The 15,772-nt window shown below is 31.7% G+C and overlaps 1 protein-coding gene across 1 annotated transcript; it reads right to left on the bottom strand.

Moving 5' to 3' along the window:
- Positions 1-8,147: 8,147 nt before the first annotated feature.
- On the bottom strand, positions 8,148-15,232 carry LOC143568203 (uncharacterized). The gene is made up of 8 exons (XM_077054413.1): positions 14,917-15,232; positions 14,451-14,728; positions 13,749-14,342; positions 13,012-13,215; positions 12,677-12,782; positions 9,570-9,842; positions 8,268-8,429; positions 8,148-8,158 (listed from the first exon to the last, which is right to left on the bottom strand). Exons 1-8 carry the CDS (start codon positions 15,230-15,232, stop codon positions 8,148-8,150), a joined length of 1,944 nt encoding a protein of 647 aa, XP_076910528.1.
- Between the last annotated feature and the right edge of the window lie 540 nt (positions 15,233-15,772).

The following is a 15,772-nucleotide window of genomic DNA, read 5'->3' as shown; positions in this document are numbered from 1 at the left end:
GTATGCAATATCACCCCCAAAACGAAAGATGGAAAACGGGGTATGAAAAGTACTCACATTCAAGTAATAATCTTGATCGATAAAATGACGAGTAACCGGAAGGATGAGGTTTAATGAGCAAAGTCTAGATGAAAGGAAGTCTTGTATTAGAAAGGTTGTCTAGGAAGTCTTTAAATAAAATAAATGATAGGAAATGTAAAAAATTTAAAGTTTAAGGTTTAAAATGTAAATATTTAAGAAAAACATAATATTAGTCTTTTAAAAATATAAGTTTGCTCGAAACCGGGTTAAAGTATCTAGCCCTTATATTTACTCAAAATATGTTAAGTAATAAGGTGGGTAAAAATGCATGAATGCAAGCCCCTTTATAATATAGATACTAAAACGGGGTTTAACAAGTGTTTCAGGTTGTTGGTTCGGGTCTTGATAATTGGTCAAACCCAAAGTCAACTTTCCAAAATAATGAATGTTATGAGATAACTCAATAAAATTTAATAAGACTTAACCAAGTATGTAGTTCTATTGTTTTAGAACAAACAACGTCCGTTTAGCGAGTGTTTGGTTTTGTCAGTCCAAACTTTGTTATGAGATCAAGTTGGATCCAACATTTCCAAGTACTTAAGAAAATAATTAAAATCAGTTTATAAAGTATTTTTAAAGATTTATACAAGTCTTGATATCTAAAAACACACTTGTGTGTCTTAAGCGAGTGAAAATTGGTTTAGTTCGGTTTTATTCGGTTTCCATCTCCCAATAAGTTCATGGATGGTTACCACATGCCCAAATATCAAAGAAGTTGTATAATAATTTATAAATGATGATACTTAAATTTTACAACTAAAAAGTTAACAATAAAGTCTTTAAACGAAATTTCGGTTTTCGGTTCAGATCTTGTTTCGGGTTAAGACCGAGGTAAGATGGTTTTAGAAACTTAAATCTAACACTAAGCATGTTTAAACAATTATTTAACAAAACTAGTAAACAAAGTTCGGTTTACGGTTTAGAGCTATTTACGGTTAAACCGAGGCTAGTCTCTACAAACCCATAACCGTAGAACTCATAAAATGATTTTAGAAACTTAGATCTAACATAAAACATGTTTATACAATTATTTAACAAAACTAGTAAACAAAGTTTGGTTTACGGTTTAGAGCTATTTACGGTTAAACAGAGGCTAGTCTATACAACCCATAACCATGGAACTTCATAAATATGATATACAAACTAAAATGAGCAAAAGTTAAGCATGGTTAGTAAGCAATAATAAAGTTAGATGGTTAGATAGTTAAATATATATCAAGGACCACGAAGTCCTCCATGAAGCCTTGCCTTACGAGGCCCAACACTTCACCGACCGAGACCGGGGAACTGACCACCAAATGTAACAAGGGATATATATTATATATATGTTGTGCCATAAGTTATAAGTAATAATATGATGTTTAAAATCAAGTATTATGGTAAGTTTGACTTTTGAAAGTCAAACGGCCAAGAACAAAGAAAACAACCTTAAATCTTAAGAATTTGAGAGAGAAATTGAAGTGTGAGCAGGGATTAATGAAGGATGAGGGAGTGTATAAATAGGAAAAGATTGAAAGGGTTTTACATTAGGTATAATGGGTAAAAATCGGATTGGATAAAAGGATATAAACCACAAACAACAACAACCAACATAAACTGATCTGATGGCCACCGCGCTACCCGATCGCTCTAGCCCTCATGGCCGCGTGGCGCAGCGCCCATGAGGGTGGTGTTTGGTCAGCTCGTCTTTCCTGGTTCTTTTGCGTCCCGGAAGTTCGTTTTCGATGTAATTTGAGCGTTTTAAAGGCGTTTTCTAATCCGTAAAAGGGGTTTTTCAAATTGAACAAGTAGGAATGATTTAGTAACATAAAAACTAATATTTTATATGTTTGAAATGTTCGGGATATAAATCGGGTCGGTTTACAACATATAAACCAATACAAAAACGAATACACGATTGACCCGAAATTGACGAGTGTCCTATAAATGTTTTTTAATGGATAACCAAAAATTGGCTATCATGTGTCTGTCAATTAATGTAGCCCAACATTTTATTTTTTGTTGTTTAAAATATGTATTTTGTGCTTTATAGTGAATTCAACTTTTAATTAGTTGATGTAGTTGAATTTCTATAGGTCAATTCTAGTTCCACGTTCATCTAAAATGGGTACGTCATGTGTTATCATTTCATTTTTGGGTGAATTTTTAATTTATTATATTATTTCTAGTATGATGTTTAGTTTGTTATTTTCTTGTTATTTTGTATGTATTTGTTGTATTTATTTGTTGTATTTATAGATTTTGTAGTTTAGTTATTGTTGTGTATTAATAGAACATTAATTTGTTAATTAGTTTTTATTCTTATAAAATATAATAGAAGTTATTGTAGTTTATGAATTATATTAACAAAAATTTTATGATCATATGTAAAAACTAAGTTTTTAAAAATTTATTTTTTATTCATAATGTATACGTTTTTAATATTTTATATATAAATTTTTGTATTATGAAGTTTTGTAGATTTATTTCTTTTTATATTTTAAAATGGGTAATAAATGGAAGCCGTCATTTGAAAGTGACGTTATAATGATAATAATCCGTCTTGAGAAACTCTTCTCGCATTCTTTATCAAATCCTTCGTTTCATCTAATAATTAGAAACCCTATGTTAATATTCCCCTTAATTATGACGGATTTTGTTGTTAAGTGTAGGTTTTGTAGGTTGTTGAAGTGATTTGTGTTTGTTCTTAGTTTATTTAATCAAACATTGTGTCAATAACAATTTAAACCACTTTTACAAATAATATATTGGTTTTAAATAATCTCAAATATCATCTTTTGGCCACTGCTGATCATAACTAACGGAGTGACTAATGATAGTCCTACCTTTTATCGTTTTTTTTCTACCAATGAACTCTGTCTAATGAAATTCTTACTTCGTTAGTTTTGATTATATGACATTCTTATTTGCCATATATGTATGACATACTGCACTGCCACCACCACCACCACCATGGCAGTCACCACTACCACCATGACCGCCACCACCACCAGTTTCCTAAAAGTATTAAAATATTTTATATATGTTTTATTGGGTGAATTTTGACTTATGAAGTCAAGCCAACAAGTTTAAAAAAAGATAAACTATTAATATGAATCTTGTCACTTAACTATTAGAGTTCACATGGTACTTCAATGAAGCAAATGATAATACAAGCTTTAACCTTGATGGCTCCTCCTGGCAAATATGAAGTTGATATTATGACTCATTTATAAACAGTCCATTACAAAGCATGATCACAAAGAAATTGTGTATGCATGTTGTATCTTTTTTATCAGAAGAATTATATTTTGAGGATACAATGGAACTAAAATAGCATTCATCTTCTTTCAAGGTATTCATAAAATCCTGTCAAGGTTAGGTTAGACTGCGCAAACCCATTAGCATGATTACAAAAACACAATGTAACAAATTTCAGACGATAACCTCCATTATGATCAAATGTCAATCACATACGCTTCTTGTTAACACTGGACCATTTATGATATATGACCCGCATCGATTGAGAAAGAAACCGACACCTTAAACTTTAACTTTCTGAACTTGTTGTATTGATGCATGAAGATATTTATTTTAGGATTGCCCTTGTTTTCAACATGCTTGATATCTAATGATAAAATATTAGTAAGTTTCTACTCGCTACCCAAAACAACATCAACAATGTTCTTGAAATAAGATTTTTAATCATGTCAAATGCTTCAACATTTGGCATTCTTTTGCAATAGAAAGTTGGTATTACCTACGAGTGATTATTTTCTTTTTAGTTTTATAATAAACAGATTATGGTAGTGATCATACCATTGTTGTAACAAAAATAATTATCAAAGGTAAAACAAAGTTGCATACCTTTTCTTTTTACCTGATTATAGAGACTTCATTCCCGTCTTATAAAACATGTCTTGTCTCACAAAAATATATTCTTTGCTCATTTTTTACGAACTTCGTCAAAGATAAAACACACGTTTGACACTGTAATTATTAAAAGATTAATGTAAAAAAAGGTTTTAAACTACATATTACCAACATACAAAAACACACACATACCTAAGAGCACATCATAAAAACATATTACATATAGAGTAAAAACAACTGACCTTGAGTGTAATACCAAGACACTCTCATAAGATTGCTAGTTCAAAGAAATAGCACGCAACTCAAGTTGCAAGAACAATTCTCCGTTTGTAATATGCGAAATTATATTATTTCTTTATTTATGTGCAAAACTGAAGATAACATCTTCGTTCAGTTTAGATACTTAAACTAACAAATAAGTAAAATGTGTAGTAATATTGAGTTGAAAGTGAAGTTTCAAACACCAACAATATCGTTATCTAAAAAATATATTATAAACAAAGCCATATAAATCCAAAAGTCAAACAAACAGATGTGAAAAAAAACGTTTTAAATTAAATAAGCATATAAATTAAAGTGAGTTCTGATATGCAAATAAATCAGGAGATAAAACAATTTACAAATCTTAAAATAAGTTATATCCAATCTGCATTAAAGAAATTATTTGACCATGAAACCCAAAGTTTACTGGAATACCCCACTAAAGTACTTAAGTAAATAAAAACCAATCAGCATGAAATTAAATTTTAAAACTAACTGTTTGATCATTAAAGTCAAACTCCACCAGAATACCCTACTGAGGTGTTTAGCCCAAAACATTAAAGCTACCATATTCAATAATTTGATACTTTAACTTTGATAGTAAACAAAACCTAATTCACTTCAGCTTGAAGCCTCTGATTAAAAATAAACATAAATTTGTAGATCACAATTTTGGAGTTTATCAGTAAGCATCTAACATAAAATCAAGACGAATCTGGATGTGGTCAAACCTGTATAAACAAAGATTAATAGTTGTAAAACATAGTACTTGTAGCAATCAGATCTTTTAACATCGATGAATAGCAGCGATGACTTTCTTCTAGATCAATTAAAGTTCCACTGTAACAAACCGCTCCAATCATAAACAAAATAATAACAATAATAATAATAATAATAATAATAATAATAATAATAATAATAATAATAATAATAATAATAATAATAAATATCATAAAACCTTAAAAAATTAACAAAAAAACCTAATTAATAAAGAACTATGAATCTTTAATAGTTAACATAGGCCGATCTTAAATATAGAACAAAAGCCAATCAATTTTAGGTATACATATAGATTAGGGGCAACGATATAACTTATTTATTAAATTAGATTTGTAATTAGCATAACAAGAAAAAGACGCCTGCAAAAAAAGGATTCAAAATTTGTGCGCAATTAATGTGTTGTTGAAGCGAAGAAATCGCACAATGGAATCGTTGATTGAAAGGTGAGGTTTTGCAATTGTGAAGATAGAGAAAGACTTTCAATCCACCATGACCTTCGCTCAGTCTTTTCCTAGTTTCAATTCATACCAGCGATAAGGTGGGTGTGAGCAAGGTCTCGCAGGCAGAGGAAAGAGGAAAATGTTAAGATGAGTTGTTATAACCCGTGGGCTATCCGGGTTTCATTAGAAGCCCCGTACCCGTCAAAGCGGTTCAAATGCATAAAAAGGCTCCATTTACAAATGAGCAATCTGGTGGCTTGAGAGGGAGTGGGAAGTGACCAGAGCGCGACACGTAGGATATTAAAGGTTTCGTTCGTGTTACGGGGTTATTTTATATTACTCGTTTCATATATATATATATATATATATATATATATATATATATATATATATTTGATTTTAATTTTATGTATTGTAAGGAAGTTAATAATTATATACTTAGGATTTAATGATGAAATTGTTTAACAAATAAATTAGATGTTATAACCAGGTTTAAAAGTTATATGGGTTTGGTAAAACCCATGACCCGCTTCCTTATTTTAATACAAAGTTCTTTCTTAATTATAAATCATATCTTTTAAAAAAAATATTAATTTTTAGTATATTCCTATTTTATAGGATTTTCATATCAAATATTTGGTGAGATTAATTTTTAATTTAATGAGATGTTATAACCCGTTTAAGAACTGTCTGGGTTTGGTAAGACCTATACCCGTGAATTCGGGTCAAATGCTTGAGAAGCCTCCATTTAAAAATCAAGCAATCTGGTGGCTTCCATAAAAGGAGGGAGCGACCACATCATGACACATAGGATTTTTGAGTTTTCATTTATATATATTATAGATTATAGACATATATTTATTTGAGACGGTTTTATAATGTTTCCTACATGATCCGTACAAATTATTAAATTCTTGAAAACTGTTCCTTCTAAATCTGTCTTAGCATAAACATTTGAGACAAATTTGTTCCAAAGAGACGAGATTTATACTCTCATTCCTGGTCCGTCCAGATCCTATGTTTTAATAAAATATAGGGTAAATTCTCTAAAAGGACCATCTGAAGAGAGAGGGAAAATTAGAATGACACATTAATCTTCAATATTCCCAATATGAACCAAGAGCTTTGGACTGAGCCGACGAGATTTAAAAAGATTTGAATCTCGTTTGCTCCGTCCAAATTTAAAATTAATCTCGTTTTTCCTGTTCAAATTTTAAATAATTTCATGTTTACAGTACAAATTTTTGTCCTCTTCTATAACATTTTTTCTCTCCTTCAACCTCTCTCTTATTTTTTTATTTCTTCATCATCATCATCTTCTTCTTCTTTTTATTCATCATCTTCGGCGAGTTCTGGTTTCCACGAGTCTAAAGAGAAAGATTTCAATGAAAACATAGTGGCTTCATCGTCAATTTCGTCATCTTCATCACTGCTATAGAAATCATAGTAATTATTATCGGTCACCGATGAGAAACTTTGGAACTTGATCGTTTTTCGTTGATTGTTTTTTTTCTTGCCGGTGAAGAAGAAGAAGAAGATGATGATGATGATGATGATGACGACGAGGAAGGCAAAAAAAAAAGAGAGGGGTTGAAGGGGAGAGAAGAAAGTGTTAGAGAATAGGACAAATTTTTTTCTCAAAATTTGGACTCGAAAAACGAAATTACTTAAAATTTGAACATGAAAGAGTCACTTTAAATTTGGACGGAGTAGACGAAATTTAAATCTTATTGAATCCCGTTTCTCAAGTCCAAATTTCTTGATCCATTTTAGGAATATTGATGTTTAGGAATACTAATGATCACTGGTCATTTAAAGTTTATTTCTTTTACAATGAAGCATAAGCTCACTAATCCAAACAAAGAGCAAGGAGAAAAAAAAATATAAATCTCGTATCCTTGGAACAAATTTGTCTCAAATGCGTATGCTAATACGGACTTTAAAATGAACAATTTTCAAGATTTTTGATAATGTGTACGGATTAGGTAGAAAACATTAAAAAATCGTCTGATAAGACTACTTTTGAGAAGAAGATTTAGTGAGCAAATATGACCGGCTCCCTCAACATGTTCAAAAATTTGGCCGGCTTGTCAAATATTTTTTGTACATGTCAATATATAATTGGTGTAGAAATCTTGTCGGAACTTTTCCCAAAGCGTTGTTCCTGTCAATACTTTTTTTGACAATTTTGGGAATTTTGAGGATTTGTGAGCCAAATACCATTTTCTCTCTCTTTTGCTTATAAAATTAATAAATAGAATAGATATAAAAAAAGTGTCTAGTATTTGGCTAAAATAAATAATGTAATTTAGAAATAGAGAAAATTGCTTTTTAGTTGTTTGTGTATATTTCCCAACTAGGGTATAGACCCGCGTGACACGCGGATGGAATAACATGTGACTAATAAAAATCAATTTAAGCATACGTTTAAATTAACATACTACTTGTTCATATTTGTTACAAAAGTATTATAAAATTACATTAATGTCTTAAGATTCAAACTTCAAAATTACAATTACTTAAATTAAACCAAACCACCAAAAGACATTAACAAAAACACTAACCATGTTCTTTAATATCAAAACATCATCAAAGTCTTCAAAAGTTATACCAACATAAAGTCCCATTTCCTAAACACCTGAAAAGTTATAAAAACAACACAATATTCATTTAAATTAAATCGAACATAACAACATGTATAATAATTAATAAAATCTAAGCATTACAAAGTTCTTATGTCCGACCTACATATGTAAAGTTCATAAATATAGTTATTAGTTGGTATAAAAAGATGTTGACAATATACTGGTATTTTTAAGTGTATAAACAATATCTAAAGCATTAATATATTACCTTCTCCTTCATCATCGGACAACAAACTTTCGGGATAACCATCATAATCACTTTCATAGTTTGCACATTCGGCTAACCATTTAACCTTCAAGCTCACCTCCCTTTCCAACTCAAGATTTGCAATTTTTTTTCTATGATTAGATAACTTCAACATATCTAGCTCTCTCAAAAGGAACAAATCATTACATGACATAGTTGGTTAGGATTAAAATTTTTATACTGCCCATTCTCAAAGTTGATAACAACTTTGTTTTGATTTGGATAAAAAAACCAATCCCTAACATGTTCAAACGGTAAAACATCTTGGTGGAGATCATCAAGGTATTCACGTAACAGATTGATGAGATTGGTTTCTTGAATACAAGGAGAAACTTTCCAAACACCAGTCTCATGAATCTGATGCTTAAGGAGGTTATTAAACATCATCACCGAGTCCATATTATCTTTTTGTATCATGAAGAAATCACTAAACAGAAATTCATACTTACGTAAAACAGTTGAAAACTTCCAATTCACAATGGTCGACATTTGTTGGCAATATAATCGTAGTTTGTTATCAAAAATCTTTAGATTGTAAAAGAAGAAGAAGAAGAAGATGATTAATTAAAATGATAATTATAAAGTATATAAATGAAGTGACGGTTTATTTTTTCAATGAGTTAAATGATTATATCTATATAATTATCATTTATAGTAAGTCTATATTTGTAATATTTTATTAGATATTATTATTATTATTATTATAAATATTTTAAATATTTTGACTTGAATTTGAAATTTAAACAATGCTATCCATTCAAACATATATATCCGAAAATTGAAATACTTATTAATAAGTTAATAACAATTTATAAGTTATGACTAAACAAATATAAAAAACGTCTTACAAGTACATAACTAAAGTTTAGAAAAAAATAAGTTACATGATAACACTTAGAGTAGAATATAACAATTTAAAATAAATGACAAATAAAATATGTATCATTCTAAGTTTCCAAAAATCTCCTTGTATACAAGATTTGTTGTTTTATTTGTAAGCTTTGATTCTTTATCGAGTATCAAAACTTAATACCATCTCGACTCTTAACTCTTGACAAAGCCACATAAAGCTAACCATGAGAAAAAACGGATTTTTAAGATACAATCCAACTCTTGACAATGATTGACCTTGACTTTTGTTGATTGTCATGCCAAAACATAAGCAGATAGGAAATCGTCTCCTTTTTAATTTGAAAGGAAGTTTCTTATCAATTGGTGTAAGGCTTATTCGACTAATTAAAGTGCGATATCCTATATTTGTACCAGAGAAAACTTTAGCTTCAATTACACGCCTACCGAGACTAACGACTTGAAGGCGCGTTCCATTACACAGACCCTTTTTATGATTAATATTCCTTAATAGCATGATGGGAACACCAACTTTAAGAACCAATTTATGATTAGGCATTCCTGACATCTTTAAACCATTTAACAAATTAGGGGAATACAACTGTGGATCAACATCGTCTGAAACGTCTTCAGATTCAGCTAAACTGTCGGAACTTAGATACTGGACTTCTTCGCCAGGAAAGAGGGCTAATGTAATATACGGAATTTTGGAGTGATCAAATAGAAAAAAAAATTAATAAATGACGAGTAACTGAAAATTTGTTAATCTGAACATATATTTTTCATATAATAGTAGTAATAATAAATTTTAATTTGTGCATATTGTCAATAGCTAGTATTTGAACGTAATGTGATATTTGATTTATGAATAAAAAAAATATATGTATGAATAATTATCCAAATCCTTGGAACCAAGCTTAATCCTATTTTTGCTAGATGTATATATTTTGAATGACCCTTATCCCTTCCAACTTATTTACGTAAGCTACAACTAACAACCTACAAATTCTTTGGAATGAATCTCTTGTTGATCAAGTTTCCTTTTGTCAATTTAAATTCTCTCAAATCCTCAACTCTTAAAACATAACCATTCTAGGGCTTCCATGCGACGTCACTGCTCGCCATCCTTCTCCGATTCCGTTGCGTTGCCGCCAAAGCTTCATCTCGGTTATGTGTTTTCTGGCCACCCATCCCAAACCTCTGTTTATCTCTACCGCATTCTCCACCATCACCTTCTGTTGTAATTAAGTGACGAAGAGAGTCGTCGCCGACGCCGCGCAACTAACATTATGTTATAACCGGATTCATAACCATCACACGCTCGTGTACTTCCACCGCTCTCGCTCTTTGATACGTTCAGTTTGTGTTCGGCTATATATTGAGGTACCGAATCAAAACCTTAGTCTCATTTGAATTTAAAGATATAAATTTTGGTATCGTTTCGATTTGTTCCGGCGACCGTGGTTCGTTTAATTTTGGTTCCGCAAAGAAAAGTCTACTCGTATTTGGGTATTGAGTGTGTGCGGTCATGGTGAGTGTATGTGTGTGTTTGCAGGTGTGTAAGTGAATGTGTGTGCATGGTGTATGTAGGGTTGTGTGGGTGGTGGTGGTTGTGTGTGTATGGAGTTTGTGTCTAAGTGTGTTTTGATTGTTTATTTTATGTTCCTACATGTATGAACAGATTAAATAATTGTCACATGGTTTATTTTGTCAAATAATGTGAATAATATTTTATAAACTTAATAATTTTTTTTAACATCTTTTTAACTAAAATCGTATACATTTGTATTGGTAAAACCGTGTCTTAGTAAACTTGATTCTTTTGTTAATATTGATACAATAATTAAAATAGGGTCTTTTAATGAACTTCAAATTATAAATGTTTGTTTACACTTACGTCAACATACTTCATAACTGATACATATTGTATATTAGTGTTAGAGGAATTAATTGGTGAAACTTTCCACCGTCGAGTATGTTATAGTAAAGTTTTAAAAAAAACGCCTCCGTCGCCGGAGCTAAAGGTACCAGCGAAACTGAATTAAGTTTTGTAAATATAATTCAAACTATAAATAAAATGTAGGTGTTAGTACAACTTAACGTGGCTCGACGTTGCGTGCTTACTTATTGACTACTGAGGTACGGATTCAGTTTTTCTTCACTCATAGTATTGGTTCTAGTCCATTTTATATTCGATGTCCGTCAATTCGTAGTGCGGATTTTTGTTATCTAGTTCGGTTTATTCGTATGATATGGTTATATTAATTTTATAGCATGCAATAGGTTATACTTTTAGTTATACGACTTTAGTTCAGTACTCTGTTACCCGAGCATTTCTGACTTGTCGTTGGGGCGTCAACGACATGGCACTTATCGTGACAGTGCGTAATCAAAGTTCACGGCGTCTCTGAAAGTACTCATGTAGTACCTTGGCCACTTAGAGGCGTATAGATCGATCTTAGCTCCGACTCCTGACTCCTGACTCCTGACTTCTGTTTGAGATGGAACAATGTGTGCACGCCACCCACACTGTCTCCTTGGTGCATGGACTAGCTAGCTGTGTACCCCTCTGTTTAGGCTCTGGGTGCTTCCGTATTACACGACCTATTTATTTTAACATCATCGTCGTGTATTTTAGTAATTATATTTTGTTTCGCTATATTTCTGGTCCGTTTTGATATGTGTATACGCATTTGGTTAAATTTGAGTATATTCATATTACGTCCCGATCGTGTATCGGATTATGTTTCGCATCTAATTCTAGTTCGGTCTAAAAAGTGGTTTTATATCCGCAATAGTTTCAGTTTTATTTCAGTATGTGTTTTGTCTTATGTATGCCTTTACCTGTACTATTGTTCTCTCCGTTACTGGGCAATTTTTGGCTCAGCCGTATTTTCTTGTTTGTGTCTGTCTTATTTGCTAACAGGTAATTCGGGAAATCGGGGAGATCAGTGATGAGAGAGAATAATGAAGTTCAAGCTTTTTAAAAGTTAATTCATTTTTGTTTAATAATATGACATAGGTTGCATTGATTTTTGATGTATTTTGGATTGTGTCATTGATTTGATATCTATAATAGTAACACGCCAGCCCGTTCCGAGTTGGGGTGTTACAGCTAACATACGTTCGCTAATTTCTTGAACGACCTCATTCAAAGGTGCAAGCAGTGCGCGATCCTGAAAGTAAGTAACTTCGTTGAATCTATCTAATATATCAGGATATACAAACTTTATTAAATCACCAATTGGATCAACTGAGTTCAATATCAACAGATCCCCTGGAATATCAATAACCGACTCTCCGTCTTTTGGACCACCGACGGTTCCTTAACTCTTTGATGTTCTCAACGTCTGAAGATCGACATCAAACTGTAAGCCTCATGTTCTTAGTTAGTTTAAGAACCTTACACTTAGACCAGATATAAGAAGAATTGATGCAAGCATTGACACATTCACTTCTAGTACCATTGGTTACAACGGGCAAAATTTGCCGAAAGTCACTACCAAAAACAACAACCTTACCTCCAAAAAGTGCTTCAGAAGTATTTGCAGAATCACCATTTATAACATCGTTTAAAGTTCTGTCTAAAGCTTCAAAAGCATGCTTATGAATCATTGGTGCTTCATCCTAAATTATCAATCTTGTTTTTTCAATAATTCATAGACGTCGGCATTTCCTTTAACCTAATTATAAGAAAAAAGAAAAAAAAAAAAATATATATATATATATATATATATATATATATATAACGTAACCTATTTTAAAGTCTATTTAAATTCAAATAACAAATAAAACGATATATAATTAAAAAAAATACTACAATTAAAAATAACAAAAATGTATTTTGTAATATTACCGGACAGATGGAATCTTCGGTCAAATTAATGGGTATCAAAAATCTCGAATGTGCTGTTCTTCCACCATCCAACAGCAAAGAAGCTATACCGCTTGAAGCAACATTCAACACAACGTCTCTCTTTGACCTTATAGATGCAGATAAGGTCTTCCATAAATAAGTTTTTCTAGTACCGCCGTAACCATATACAAAAAAACACGTCACCTTTTTTATCAACCAAAGCATTCATTATTTCATTATAAACCCCTCTTTGTTCATCAGTTAACGAATCAAATAGATTACTAAATTCATTACTCATGGTCTCGGTATCATATGAAAGTTCTTCCACCATCAACAGATTAGTTGCACTTGAAATTGTTTCTATATATGGATATGGCATTTGTTGATGTCTTCTAAGACTTGAGTTGTTGCAAATTAAAAAAGTTTCAATTTCAAGGAGTGCTAAGTTTTTTAGCTGCTCTTCATTAAGCATCAAACCTGAAATCAATATAATAACCTACTTAATTTAATATAATTTAAATATTTATTGATATTAGATATTTGGAATCATTGAAAATATTATAAAAAACATAAATCGTACCAGGGTTGTTTTGATCTTTTTGTTGTTTGTATAGAATACCGTCAACTAAGAGTTGCCAAGTGCTTTCCCAAACAAAATGAGGTCTAGATAAACTATAAATAATCAATATTATAGTAAATAAATTTCTTAAATAATATCCGATAGAAGTGTGACTTGCTTCTTCAATTGCTTCTATGTATTCCTTATCATTATCTAAAAGACCTCTTTTGTAGCATGCATCTCGAAAAGTTTCACACACAACTCCATCAACTGTTCGAATATCTTCAAAACATTCGGGGCCTTTAACCTTATTTAATAATATTCTTAGATAATAAGCTTCGTCGAATGCGGCTGGAACAGCATGAACTCTACCAATTGCAAAACCCCTTTGCCGAGGTTCCCATTTACGACCTTGTTTTTTCCAAACATACTTTGTTGGAAACTCAGCGTATGTGAGAGTCTTTGCAAGGTCATACTTCTTATTACACTCAAACCAACCGGTAAACATGGAAGAAGCATTAGTTGTTTTGTTTAAAATATCTTCAATATCTTCGTTAGCACCATATATTACCTGTTGTTCACCGGGTAAATGAAAAGCAAGCCTCATAACAGACGGAAGCCTATAATGCACGCCAAATGCGAATATCCTCCATGCAGCCTCGCATGCAGAGTCGTATCTGCAATCATAAAACGCTTTGATTTCATCTACATTAGGATCTTGGTTATCACCATTGTTATTTTGTACAAGGGAAATTGTTGCTCGGTCTGGACCCTTATTAATGTATTTAAACAAATACTTTATAGATCCATATTGATTTCACCACTCAACGTTCACATGTGCTTGAAATTTTTTTAATAAACTCTTGTTGTATGGAACAACCGTTCTATTATCCATCATTATATCTGACTTAACAACATATTGACCGTTATCTCTTCTTTTGTATACCGGAAAACCGTTTGAATCAACAGTTGTTTCATCATTAAAAATTTTGGAGCATCTTTTGTTTACCATGCAGGTGCACTTCGGGTTAGCATCACCACATGGACCGTGAATCATATGATCAGATACAAGCTTGTATAGGTCTGGATCACTGTCTTTGTTTGGGATCTCAGCTGAAATAAATTTATCTACATCTTTTGGATTATGAATCTTGCTGCCTGGATGCAAAAAAAAAATGCAAATATGGGCGTGCGGTAGACCCCTTTTTTGAAACTCTATCGTGTAAACAACTGCGATAAATATAATAAATGTAAAAAGTCAACAGCCTATAAATATTATTAACATTTATAATATACAAGTAGGTCTTATATTATAATTGTATGTTCATAAAATGAAATTAAATTACCTGCTTGAACCCTTCCAAACAAAAATTTATCCTTTACCAATTTAATCATTGCATCAAGCTTGAGCTTGAAAAGCCGACATAATATATCAGGTCTATCTTCCGAGTTTAACGTTGTATCCTTAAGAAATCTTTTAACTTCTGGCCAATTGGGATTACATGTTACGGTTATGAAAAAATCGGGATACCCGAACCATCTACAAAGGCACATAGCGTCTAGATAATTTTGTATTATATATCTTGCTCCGCCAGTAAATGAAGATGGTAGAATAACACGTTGACCAGCACTTGCAACATTAGTATTTCCAACGGCTTGCATACCTCGTAAACTTTGGTAAGTATCGCACCTAAGTTCATGTTGTTTACCGCGTATAAAATGTAATCTTTAAGCCTCAATCATCGTATATTTGTCAACTAAAATTTGCTGAAACAAACGCCTACCATTTAACATGGTTGAAAACGTATTTGGCCTATCTTGAATACGATAAGCAAAAAACTCACGCATTGTAACATTCTTGCGTGCTGCGGTTGATGAAGACGAAACATTCTTATGAAGTATATTAACCTGATAACCATCCTCACCAAAAGGATGAAATAACGGGTATTGAAGAGGTGTATAAAATGGATGAAGTTCACTGATACGCTTTAACGAACCAGACTTCTTCGTAACAGCTATATCTCGGTTATCAATAGCGTCACCAATATCGCCAACGATTAAAGCAGCAACTTCAGAACTGGATAGTAAGTTATATTGTCGGGCATCATGCTGTCTTGTTCCAATAATACGCAACTTCAAATCTAGTTGTGGGTTTTCTTCAAAACAATCTCGTACCATTCGATAAGCTTTGACCAAATGATT

Source organism: Bidens hawaiensis, unplaced genomic scaffold (assembly GCF_021521415.1).
Source record: "Bidens hawaiensis isolate Kalapana, Puna unplaced genomic scaffold, B.hawaiensis_p1.1 tig00023831_1, whole genome shotgun sequence".
NCBI classification, from domain to species: Eukaryota; Viridiplantae; Streptophyta; class Magnoliopsida; order Asterales; family Asteraceae; genus Bidens; species Bidens hawaiensis.
The sequence above is the reverse complement of the archived record's forward strand: the minus strand, read 5'-3'. Positions and strand labels throughout refer to the sequence as shown.